The sequence below is a fragment of the Erinaceus europaeus genome, chromosome 1, assembly GCF_950295315.1.
Source record: "Erinaceus europaeus chromosome 1, mEriEur2.1, whole genome shotgun sequence".
Taxonomy (NCBI): Eukaryota; Metazoa; Chordata; class Mammalia; order Eulipotyphla; family Erinaceidae; genus Erinaceus; species Erinaceus europaeus.
The window spans coordinates 149,311,544-149,324,699 of NC_080162.1; the positions used below are offsets into that span (position 1 = coordinate 149,311,544).

A 13,156-nucleotide genomic window follows, 5' to 3' on the forward strand; every position below is an offset into this window, starting at 1 on the left:
TCCAGCCCCACTATTGTGGTCAGTCGCCAACTTCTGCCCTTACAGCAAATCTGCTCCAGAAACGAACATGGGAAATGAAGAGTAACTATGAGCAGGGAAAAAATAAAATAAAAACAATCACCCAGGGGCCAGCTATGGTGGGGGGTTATGGAAACCTTGACCAGCTAATTACTTCTTTTGAAAAAGACCACGCAGACATTTGCAAATGTTTAGATTTTCTAAATGTCAGTGGCCTGGAGCTTTTGGAGAGGAGACCAGCAGTGCAGCCAAAACTTGGGAGACCACTTCTGGAAGGCTAGGGAAGCTGGCCAGCGGGAACGGCTCTCCCAGGAGATAAGAGAAGAGTCTTCGGAAACTAGTGTCTGGGAGGACAAGGTGGAACCTTCTAGAGCTCCCCAGACAAGCCCTGAGGGAAGTCTGCCCTCACAGACAATGGGCTCCCACACGCAGGCCACTTCCTACCCAGTGGGTGGGTGGAGGACAGGGGTATTTTTGGAGCACTCAAGAGAAGAGCTCCTTTCAACCCTGTATATATTACCTGTATTTTTAGACAGAGAGAGAGAGAGAGAGAGAGAGAGAGAGAGAGATGCACCAACGCTTCCTTCAATGCAGTGGGCTCCAGGCTAGAACCTGGGTCGTGCACATGGCAAGGCAGTGCACTATCCAAGTGAGCTATTTTGCTAGCCTCAACTTTAAATTTTTTAAAAAACAGATTTTCTTATTTGTTTGATTTTAATTTTTTTAAAGAGAGCAAGAACAGCTCAGTAGTGGGGTCTGGGCTCAAAATTGGGTTGCACAAATGGTAAAGCCAGTGAGCTGTTTCACCCACCCTCAGTCCCATTTTGAGTGTCTCTAGAGGCCCCACACATCCCTTCATCAGTGAGGATGTCCCAGGGCCAAGAAGCAGCGCCTTGAACCCCAGTCCTCGAGCTTTGGGCTACACAGGGTCTCTCCTCTGAGGGGAACACTCAAGGGTGTGAGCTGGAGGTCAGTGGTGGAAATGCAAAGAAGTGATGTCTGTGTGTGTGTGGGGTGTGTGTGTGTGCACATGTGTGTGTTTGTGCCTTGTGAGGACAGGCGTGTAAGAGAACAGAGTGGGGGAGCCTGGAGAGCAGGGCCCTGGCAGTTAGATGTTTTAATCAGCAGGAGGAGAAACTTCCAAAGACACATGGGTGCTATTAAGTCCATCCTGTGGAAAATAACCCCAACCAGATGGGCAGAACAAAGCCTAAGGAGGTTGCATGGGCAGCATTTTTGAATGCAGAGCATAGGAAAGGCTAGAGAACAGCATGGAGGGGGGCTGAGTGGTTGCTCACCCAGTTAAATGCACAGAGTACTAAACATTACGACCTACACAAGGAGCCAGTTCAAGCCCCCGGCTCGAACAAGCAGCGAAACAGGTCTGCAGGTGTCTATCTTTCTCTCTCCCATTCTATCTCCCCCTCTTTCTCAATTTTTCTCTGTCCTATCCAATAATTAAAAAAAAAAAAAAAAAGGTAAAACTGCCACCTGGAGCAGTGGATTCATAGTGCTGACACCAAACCCCAGTGATAACTCTGGAGGAAAAAAACAAATAAACAGAAGCATGGAGGGAGAACAGGCAGTGTGAGGCCACCATGGACAGCACCAGGAGAGGGCAGGGCAGTTTCTGGGGCTGTGCAGAGTGGGATACAGCAGTGGTGCACTGTCCCCTGGGAGGAACAGGAAGGCTGACGTAAGAGTCCACTCAGGGCTGGGCAGTGGTGTGCCTGGCAGAGCACACGGTTACCATGTGTAAAGACCCAGTTCCCACCTCTATCTATCTATCTATCTATCTATCTATCTATCTATCTATCTATCTATCTATCTCTCGCTCCCTCCCTCCCTCCCTCCTCCCCCTCTCTCTGTCTCTCATCCTCTATAAATTATTTTTAAAAAGGAAAAAAGAAAAAGGCTGCCAGGAAAGGTATATTGGTTATGTAAACACAATGCCTCAGTTATAACTCTGGTAGGAGAGAGAGAGAGAGAGAGAGAGAGAGAGAGAGAGAGAGAGGAAGAGAGTGAAGAAAGAGAGAAGAAATAGGGAAGGAAAGAAGGAAATAAACAGTAGACTTTTGTGGCAGAGAGACGGAGTTGGTTCTTCTATCAAATTTTATTTTATTTTATTAGTATTACTTCTGGCACTGAGGCTTCTCATGTATGTTATCCCATAGCTCCTGGAAATCTTTATTATTTTTTTTTAATTTCAGAGATAGGGGAAAGAGAGACAAGGAGGGAAAGAGACAGACATGATAACACCTCACCACCATTTATGGAATTTCTCCTGGTGCCATGCGTGATGTTCCCACACAGTGCTGGAACTGGGCAGGGCTTAAATCCAGGTCCTTATTCTATTTTTTCCTCTGGAGACAAGTCACACTCCCCAACCCCCCTTGCTGGCCTGAAAACTGGGGTTCCATTAGATCTCCAGAACATTGTTTTTTTAAATCATCTACTTACCTTTATTAATTATTTTATATTGATTTACAAAATTATTAGATAACAGGGGTACAATTTCACACTGTTTCTACCACTAGAGTTCTGTGTCCCCATTTGCTTCATTGGAAACTTAGTGATTCTCCCAAGGTCACAGATATAGGTTGACTATTATTTCTACAACTATTTGTCTATCTTTATATCTGTATATATTTATATATTTTGCTCACTTTTTCCTATAGTTCTGCCTTCTCTTCCTAAGTCACACTTAGACTTGTTACTACTTCTGAACGTCTGTCCTTTTGTTTTTGTTTTTCTTCTCTCTGGGTCCTGATGGAATTGAGTTTCAGAGCCTTCTAGTCATTTTCCCTTAACATTTCTCCCCCTCTGGGAAAGTCCAGCTCATTCTTGAGTGAAGGCCTTAACCTAGTGTCCCTGTCTGCTCCACATAAATACACATTGGACATCTTCAGGTGTCTTCAGTCACTGAGCTTTTTTTTTTCTTTCTGCTTATCATAGCCTGCCCAGAGACTTTGTGAGAGTTGCCATCCTTGGCTGGCACCTAGCCTCCAATCCCAGAGTCTACATCAAGAGTTCTCAGCCCAGGGACATCTTGATGGTCATGCTCCAGCCTCCAGTCCTTTACAACTGTGGTGGCCTTTAGCCCCTGCCAGCTCCACTGGCCCATTAGGTATCTACACCAGGCTCACTCTGAGCCCATGCCCCCAGGGGCCCTCTAGCCATGTGCCTGCATCTCAGCTATCGGGATGTCAGGACAGGCCTTGTCAGATGGCTTCCTCCAGGCCAGTGATGCCATGTCACTGCTTCCTGCTGGTCTGTTTGACACAAGCAGAGGAAATGAGCATGATTTGGTATGGCAGCTTCAGAGGGACTCATGTTGGCTCAGTTAGTTGCTTCATTTTTATTTATTTATTTATTTGGTCCAGAACCAATTCTGATCACTCTCTTGGATAAATCTGTGAATAGTGGGTTCCTTGTCACACCCAAATGAGGGATGCAAATTAAGTCCCTTTCATGTTCCCATGCATAAGGATTCAGGTTTGAGTCCCTGCTCCCCTCCTGCAGGGGGGAAGCTCCATAAACAATGAAGCTTGTCAGCAGGTATTTCTCTTTCTCTCTATCTTCTCCCCTCAATTTCTCTCTGGTCTATCAGATATAAATATATATAATAAATTTTAAAAAATTTATTACAAAACAAACAAAACCTAAGTGCCCATCTTTTCCCTTTGAGGATTCAGATTCAAAGACTGAGTCTCCATATTGCTCCTTCAAGTTTGCCTTCCTTTCCTCCTAGCCACTAAGAAATAGCTTTTTTGCTTTCTTTTTGGACTTCACTGTTCCATGCTAACTTTTTCAGTTAGAGCCAGGACTTTCCCCATTGCCATGGAGAATAGGGACTTGAACTTGAATTGGATGCATGGTAGAGCAGGCGTCTTCTCAAGTGAGCCATCTTGTCAACCCAGGAAAAGGCTTTGAGATACACTGAGTGGAACATGTAATGTCTTCTTCCCTGGAGACTCTCAGAGTGCGTGTTTGCAGAGACAAAGGCTATGCAGTGGTTGGCAGGGGTGTGTAGGCAGAGTCCTCTCCAGCATAGACAGTAGGTCAGCCCTCCTATATCCAGTTTATTCTCAACATGCAGGAGTAGGTGTTGCCCCTCAATATCTTCTAGTGTTACTGCAGTAGTGTGGGAAAAGGTCTAGTCTCAGTCTCAGAACTGAACTTGGAAGTCCAGTCTTGAGCACAAAACGGGGAAGTTTTCTCCTTCCACTGTCCCAAATTCATTCTCTCTCTCTCTCTCTCTCTCTCTCTCTCTCTCTCATTGTTGCTGAGAAAAGAGACTGAGTTTATGAAGACAAGAAACTCAGTACTTTGTTTTCATAAGGTCAGAGAATATCTTTTTTTTCTTTATGGGGGGATTAATCCTACTCTCACTCCTGGAGGGGGAAGGGGGAGTTCCCAGGCTTACTTTTCAGGCTTACCTTTGAGTAGAGACATGTGACTCCAGGGATTCAATCATGGACCTCTAGCTTCACATCCAGTGACTTAACTACAGCCGTCAGCCATGCTGGGGGAAGGTTTCTAGTAATCTTAGCTTCTATCCATAATCATGAAAACCTGCAAGGACCCACTTCCTTCTGCCAATCACACCTTTCAGGTGTTTCCCCATCTCACTCTGGACCTCTTTCTTTCCTTTCCATGCCATATCTCCACAAAGACCAAACCATCCCTATGTAGCCCACTTTTCTAACCATTCATATGTACTCCATCATTTCGCCTCTTTTTCCTTATTAATGCTTTTTTTTAGGCGGAACTCTGATGATGGGAATTTTGTGAAATTGTACCCCACTTGTCCTATGGTGTAGCTGATCATTTAAATCAATTAAAAATAAAAAAGAAAGAGATCTAATAGTATAGCTAATATGGGTTGCATCATATGCTCCCCACTAAATATGATGATGTGACTCAGATGATGTGAGGGTGGTTATAATCAAACACTTTGACAAAAGTGGAGTCTTAATATGCTAGGGTCAGTGACCTATTAAGAAGAGACACCTTTCTTTCTTGTGTCTTTTCTCTCAGAAAGAAGGTGACCTCTATAAGCAAAGAAAAGTCTCACCAGAACCCAGTCAGGCAGGCACCCACATCTCAGGCTTTCTAGGCTTCAGAGATGTGTGGATGTGATGCGTGTGTGTAGTTGATAGAAGAGAGGAAAAGTAGAAGGAATAATATTAAAAATACTGCTAATTTTTCTGAACACAATCAATAAATGACAATTTTGTGTGGCACTGAGCCTCTGTAGATGTTTGATTCCACTGCTTTTTTATCTTTATTTTAAATTTTCTGATAGAGAAGTCAACAGAGATGGAAAAGAGAGAGAGAGAGAAAAGAGAGAGGAGACATCACAGCAAGGGTTACCATCTGTAGATCTTCCCCACAGTGTGATTGGAAGCAGGAAGTGGGTCCTTGCAGGTTTTCATGAGTATGGATAGAAGCTAAGATTACTAGAAACCTTCCCCCGCCATGGCTGATGGCTGTGGTCGAAAGGTTAAGTCACTGGATGTGAAGCTAGAGGCCTGTGATCAAATCCCTGGAGTCGGATGTCTCTACTTGAAGGTAAGCCTGAATCTGAGAGGGAAGAGGGGGCATTCAATTCATATTTAATGTTTATTAATATCCAGTTGTTTAGAGTATTCTTACCACAGACTGAGTCACTAGTACCTAGGTTATCAAAGGGTAGTACATAACCAAAGTGCTCATCAAAGAAATGAATCAGAAAACATCTTAGTCTTTAAAGTTTAACATACCTAATTAAAATCTAATATTTTTTAAATGTACTAAAAAGAGAGAAAGGCGGCCAAGCTCAGCAAAATAATTATGTTGCAGGCATTAGCTGCATCCTACTTATAAGTGACTCATTTTCTCCCTTTTAATTCTAGAAGAGGGAGCATGTCTATAACACATAGATATTGGACCCTGCCTACATCAATCATTAACTGTTCACAAAAAATTCCAAACCAAATGATGATATATTTGGAATGGCAAGGCAAGGGTACAAACATTTACTGACCACCAAATACCTATTCTAGTAAGGTGAAGGCCTTTAATTAAATAGGTTACTCTAAAATTTCTCCTAAGTGTTTTTATGCCCATGTAAGAATATACTTAAACATACATACATATATACATGTATAAAGACCCACAGGCACACTAATGTATAGAAATTAATAACATACATTGGCCAGCTTAAACACGGAGGCGGGAGAGGGGAGGGGGGTTCCGGGGCACTGTAAGTGGAGGCCAGAGACTTGAACCTGGGTCTCTGTGCACTGTAACACGTGCGCTTAGCCAGGTGCACCACCACTGGACTTCTAACTAGTCATTAGTTTAATTGGGGAGAGAGGACAGACCAGAGTTCTGCCTTATGGTTGTGTTGGGGATTGACCCTGGGACCTCAGAGAACCAGGTAGGAAAGCCTAGCATGTAAACCACTGTCCCAGATCTCCAGCCCCAAGTCAATGTCTTTTAAATCCTCTTTGCTAAGGTGTGGTTGACATGGGAAAACCTGTGCACACTTAATGTATACAATTCAGTGTACTGGGAGCTAAGTATACACCTGTGGATTCACTGCCCCCTGCCTCAAGTCCATAGATGTACCACTCTTCTCCCTGCCACCAACTTTCCTCCTGACTTCCTTACGTGGTGTATGTGTTGAAACACTTCGAAGATCTACCCTCATGGCAAAACATCCAGCATATCACTGTTAGCCAAAGGTGCTGTGCTCTGTGCATGGATCCTCAGAACTTGTCATCCTATGTAATTGAGACTATGGTCCTTTGCCCCCTCCCCAGCCTCTAGCAGCCCCCTCTCCTCTCTGCTACCATGTCCCTGATTCTTTCATATCTCCCATCCCACAGATAAGTGAGGCGACATGTATTTGTTCTTCTGCATCTGCTCTGTTTCACTCACACCAGTTTCCCAGCTGCCTGTGCTATCTGTGACTGTGACTGTGACTCCCCTTGCTGTCTCAGATCTTAGCAAAGCTCCTGGGACCAGCTGTTTTGGGGGGCCTTCTGCTTGAGGAGTCAGTGGGAGGAAGGGTAGGGGGTAGGGGGGGATGGATCAGACAGCAGGTGTGCTTGGACTAGGCTAGAAATAGAAGGTGCCAACAGGCTGCCAACCAGGCCAACAGGCTGGTTGCCTTCATTCCCACAATGTGTGTATTGTAGCTCTTTTTTTTTCTACTTTTAAATTTTTTCTTCTTTTTTGGGTCATCACTGGGGCATTACTGCTCCCAGAAAACTTTTCCAGGTGGAAATAGAGACAAATATGGAGAGAGAGAGAGACAGAGACATGGAAAGGGAGAGAATAATACTGAAGCTTCCTCCAGTGCAGTGGGTGCCAACCTGTACCTGGGTTGTGCCCATGGCAAAGCAGGTACACCCCCCAGGTGCGCTGTCTTTCCAGACCCATGTTCTGCTTTTGCAGAGTTGACATTTCAGACTGGACTGTGGTGTCAGTCCAGCACAGGTGGGCTTGAACCTCAGCCACACTGCTTTGCCATGTGTATCACCCAGGTTCCAGCCCAGTACACTGGAGAGGTACAGTGCTGCAATATTTCTTTCTCTCTCTCTCTCTCTCTCTCCCTCTGCCTCACTCTTTTATTATTATTATTAATTTATCTTTATTTGGGAATAGGGCGGTAGGACAGCAGGTTAAGCATAGGTGGCGCAAAGTGCAAGGACCAGCGTAAGGATCCTGGTTCAAGACCCCAGCTCCCCATCTGCAGGGAAGTCACTTCATAGGCGGTGAAGCAGGTCTGCAGTTATCTATCTTTCTCTCCCCTTCTCTGTCTTCCCCTCCTCTCTCCATTTCTCTCTGTCCTATCCAACAACATGACATCAATAACAGCAACAATAATAGCTACAACAATAAAACAACAAAGGCAACAAAAAGGGTATAAATAAATAAATATTAAAATAAATTTATCTTTATTTATTTATTGGATAGAGGGGGAGAGAGAGAGAGAGACCTGTAACACTGCTTCACCACTTGCAAAACTTTTCCCCTACAAGTGGAGACTGGGGCCCTGAACCTTGTACATTGTAACATGTTCACTCAATCAGGTGTACCACCACCTGGCTCCTGCCTCACTCTTTCTATCAGAAAAAGTCAGCCCGAAGTAGTGGAGCCCCCATGACAACAACAAAAATAATATTTTATGGCTGCAACTTCTTTTCTAGGGTGAAGTGTCAGAGTAAGACTCAGTGCCACTCAAGACAGGGGAAATGGGGTAATGGGGGTACTTAGAGAAACAGCCCTAGTGGGTGAAGGCCATATGCACAACACAGGTTCAAGCCCAGCCCACACCACACTGGGGGAAGCTTAGGTGCTGTGCTCTCTTTCTCTTTCTACACCTGTCTCTGTCTCTCTTTTTCATTCTGAGAAATCTGCCTGGAGTGCTAAAGCCCAGGTGATGGGGGGAGGGGAGATAGGATAGAAATTTTCAATGACTCTACCTCCAAACTATGCAGGAATTGTCCACTGACCTCAAGAGATAGAAGAATCCTCAGAACTCTCAAGGCCATGGAGAGCTGGCAATGGTGATTGCTTCATGGCGGCCAAATTAAATATAAAAGCAAAGGGCCCCTGGGCACTGCTCACCTGGCACAGTGCACACTTTACCATGTGCAAAGACCAGGCTCCAGCCCCCAGCCACCACATGGGAGCACCACACAAACTGGAAGCTTCAGAAGCAGTGGAGCATGCTGTGGTCTCGGTCTCTCCCCCCTCTCCCTCCCCCCTTTTCTGTCCCTTACCCTCTGTCTTGAAGAAAAATTGCCCGTTGAGAGTGGTGGGATCATTCAGGCACAGAGCTCCAGCAATAATCCTAGTGGAAAAAGAAAAGAAAAAAGACCACAGTCCAGGTCCCCAGCCATAGGAAGTTTGTGCCTCTGGGCATACTGGAGACCCTCACAGGACTGAAATGCAGCCAGGCTCTGTGGGGTGCAGCCTCAGCTCCTTCACCCCAAATTGTAAAAGCAGGGTTAAACCCAAGGGTCTCAAAGTCCCTCCCTGCTTCCCGAGTTTTGTGAGTGGTGGACATTGCCCAGGTTTTATAAGGACACTGTCTTCAGCAGCAGCCCCAGGAAGTGACACAGTGAATAAAGCTCTGGACCCTCAAGTATGAGGTCCTAAGTTGGATCCTCAGTGTTGCATGTGCCAGAGTGATGCTCTGGCTTTCTCTCTTCTACTCATTAATAAATCAGTCTTCAAGAAAAAATAATATGGGGCCAGGCAGTGTTGCACCTGGTGGAGCACACACATTCCTATATACAAGGACACTGATTCAAGCCCCCCATCCCCATGTGTGTGTGTGTGGGGGGAGCTTCATGAATGGTGAGGCAGTACTGCAGGTGTTTCTCTTCCTCTCTCCATCTCTGTTTCTCCTTTCCCTCTCAATTTCTTTCTGGCTCTATCCTTATGCTGGTCCTTGAGTTTTCCGCAATGTGCACCTAGTCCGCTGCACTTTCTGGCTCTATCCTAAAAAGAAAGAAAAAGAAAAAAGGGAGAGAAATGGTTATTGGGAGCAGTGGACTTATTATGCAGGCACTGAGCTCCAGCAATAACCTGGTAGCATGTGTGTGTTCCAGGATCACCACCCACCCATGCTCAGATCCAGATGTGCTCATGGTGGGGAAGGAAAGGAATGAGCACCCATGGGAGCAACCTATTCCTCAGCCTCAGCAAACAGGGTTTTTGTTTTTTTTTCTCTTCCCTTCTAGATCAGTCCAGCTCACTCAGTAGAAGTGAGAAGTGGTCCCCAGGGCCTGTAATCAATGCACTGGCAGTGAATCCCCCAACCCCGAGCGAGCTTTTCCCCCCAAGGGCCTGGGCCAGATGCAGGTGTGGTGAGCAGGTCCAGGTGGGGTGACTGGCTTGCACCCTTTGCAGGGAATGGCAGCTTCTACCAGGCTGAGCTCTGCCAGCTGCATGGGCAGAACTCACCCCCCAGCGGGTGCTCCAGTGCTGCCCAGGAAGCCCAAAATGAGGCCAGCAGCATGTGGGGGCTGATGGTGATGGCCCAGCTGCTGGCTGGCATCGGGACCGTGCCCATCCAGCCCTTCGGGATCTCCTACGTGGATGACTTTTCTGAGCCCAACAATTCCCCTCTCTACATCTGTGAGTACACATCAAGGCTGTAGAAGGCTGCAAGGGTGAGGGTGCTCTAGGGGGCTAAGGGCTCAGTGTTTAGGCCTCCAACACAGCCAGTGAGTGTACAGGTCTGCCACAGACCCACTTTGAATGACAGCCGTGCCACCTGCCAGCTTGGGGGCTGTGGAGGGAGCCGAGCCCAGGGTCCGGCCCCTGCCCTGAAGAGCAGCTGAGAGTCCACACAGGGTGGTTGGGGGTCTCCTGAGAGGACACGGCTGCCCCATGTCCCATCTGAGCACAGGTGGCCATCATTGCTGCCCAGTCCCCAGTCACAGGCCAAGGAATAAATGTCTTCCAGAGCTGTCCTCTTAAGGACAAGATGACCTTAGGGCAACAATGGCAAAGCAGATGGCCTGCTGGCTGCCCAAACACTTTTCCTTAGAAAGATCTCAGGACTGGCAAGATAGCTCACTTGGATAGTGTGCTGCTTTGTCATGCATGTGACCCAGGTTTGAACCCAGGGGCCCCATTGTACTGGAAGAAGTTTCAGTGCTGTGGTGTATCCCTTGTTCCCCCTCTGTCTCTCTCTCTCATGCTATTGGGGGGGGAGTCAGCAGAAAGGAAGGAGGAAAGGAAGAGGGAGGTAAGAAGGAGAGAAAGAGGAAGGAAGGGAGGGAGGAAAAGAGAGAAGAAAGGAAAGAGAAAGTAGAGGAAGAGAAGTAAGGAGGAAAAGAAGAAAAAGAGAGAAAGAAAGAAGAAGAAGGGGGGAGGGAGGAAGGAAGGAAAGGGAAGAAATAAAAAGTGGAAGGGAAAGACAAAGAAAGGAGGAAGGAAAGAAAGAAGGATGGAAGGAAGGTAGGAGGGAAGGGAGGGGAAGGGAGGAAAAGGAAAGGAAAGGAAGAAAAGAGAGAGAATGGAGGAAGGGAGTGGAAAGAAATAAGGAAGGAGAAAGGAAGGAAAGGAAAAGAGAAAGGGAGAGGGAAGAAACAGAGAAGTAAAATGAAGGAAGGAGAAAAGGAAGATAGAAAGGAAGGGAGGGATAGAGGGAAATGAGCCCCATGGGCATCCTCAGGCCCACAGCCAGCTGAGGCAGACCACACCCACAGATGGCGGCCGGCCCACTGGCTCTGTGGCCCCAGCAACCCCCCTCCCTAGAGTGTCACCCCAGAACACATGGGCAAACTCTGCAGAAGCAGCTTGGAATCCGCATCCCCCGGAGCCCTGAGTGGTTCAGGCAAAGGGAATGAACTGCATATGAGTTTGTCAGGCAACAACTGGGAAGGACTCCAGGGAAGATGCAGGCTCAAGCTTCTCAGCCCGCTGCCCTCTCCCCCTGCCCCACCCCCCATCCTCCGCAGCCATCCTTTTCGCCATCTCCGTGTTCGGGCCTGCTTTCGGCTACCTGCTAAGCTCCGTCATGCTACAGATTTTTGTAGACTACGGCCGAGTGGACACAGGTGAGTGTGTGCAGGCCTGTGGCTCCTGTCTCCGGCACCCCTCCACCCCTCCACCCCAGTAACCTGTGCCCTAGCCAGTGGAGACTCTTCCAGTCCAGTGAGCTCATGCATTTACTCAAAAACACTTGCACCCTTGGTTTTTCCCCCAGCTACAGTGAACCTGAGCCCTGGAGACCCCCGGTGGATTGGCGCCTGGTGGCTGGGCCTGCTCATCTCTTCGGCCACCCTGGTTCTCACCTCTTTCCCCTTTTTCTTCTTCCCCCGGACGATGTCCCGAGGTGTGGAGGTGAGCTTCCAATCACCTGTGGCTGGGCTTGCAGGAGCTCAGGCCAGAAAATTAAAGCACCGTGTAGGCTCTGGGGACATGGGGGTTAGGATGCACGGAGTCCTCTGAGCTGGGCTGAAGAACTAGTAGACAGCTTGGAGCACTGGACCCCAAGTGCCTACAAGTGCCTGAAGTGTGAATCTGAGCAAGAAGGTGTCTCTAGTGCAGAAGAGTGGGGGGAGGCAGGGGGAAGTCCTACAATAGATCCTATTCTGGATAAAACATCCTTCTAGGCACCTGTCAATCATATCCACTGGGCAAAGAAAGCCATAGTGGAAGGAGAAGAATGGGAAGCAGGGGAAAGAATCTGGGCTAGAGCCTTGCTGTTAGAATGAAGGGACCAGGGTTCAATCCCCAAGCTCTCTACCTGCAGGCAGGGAGCTTCATGAATATTGAATCAGTGCCGCAGGTGTCTCTCTTTCTCTCTCCCTCTCTATTGCCCTCCCCTCTCAATTTTTCTCTCTTTTATCAAATAAAAATAGATAAATAGGAGGGGAAGATAGCTTAGTGGTTATACAAAGATATTCTCACGCCTGGGGCTCCAAAGTCCCAAGTTCAATCTTCTCCACCACCATAAGCCAGAGCTGAGCAGCACTCTGATAAAAACAGCAGCAGCAACAACAACAATAATAATAAAATATAAAAAGAAAGTATTTTTAAATGAATATGAAATAGGTCCTGATCCTAAGAAGTTCCAGGGGTCTGCCATAGAAAGGACATTCCTGGAGGACACTATGGCAACTAGGTTGAGATTGGGGATAAGGTGGGGGGGCAGGCTGAGAGCCAGGGCAAGGGAGGAGGTTCAAGAGAGGCTGGACAGGAAGCTGGAATTGGAAAAAGAGCTCAAGTTCATATGGAGTTTTTAAGCCAGAAAGTGTGTGTGTGTGTGTATGTGTGTGTGTGTGTGTGTGTGTGTGTGTGTGTGTGTGTGTGTGTGTGTTGATGAGTAGGGAAGCAGGAGGAGGACCTGGCCTACCTTGGAGAAGAATCTCAGAAGTTGGTAGCAGTCACAGTTTGGGAATAGGCAAACGAGTTTAAATCCAGCTCTGCTCCTTAAAAATGAGGTGAGCAGGATGGGCAAGATAGCTCGCCTGGACAGTGTGCTGCTTGGCCATGCACAAAACCTGGGTTTGAGCCCAGGCCACCACTCTGGAGGAAGCTTCAGTACTTCTTTTAAAGGCTCCCTTCTTCTCCCCCACTCACTCCCCTTATCTGTCTATCTATCTACCTACCTATTTTATAT

The 13,156-nt window shown here is 47.2% G+C and overlaps 1 protein-coding gene across 3 annotated transcripts in view; it reads left to right on the forward strand.

Moving 5' to 3' along the window:
• SLCO2A1 (solute carrier organic anion transporter family member 2A1) overlaps positions 1-13,156 on the forward strand; it is an 83,251-nt gene that overhangs the window by 45,840 nt on the left and 24,255 nt on the right. For all 3 annotated transcript variants that reach the window (XM_060196915.1, XM_060196914.1, XM_060196917.1), the window contains exons 5-7: positions 9,931-10,158; positions 11,490-11,588; positions 11,738-11,874. In XM_060196915.1, coding sequence (XP_060052898.1) covers positions 9,931-10,158; positions 11,490-11,588; positions 11,738-11,874 — 464 coding nt within the window. The remainder of the gene's footprint in view (positions 1-9,930; positions 10,159-11,489; positions 11,589-11,737; positions 11,875-13,156) is intronic.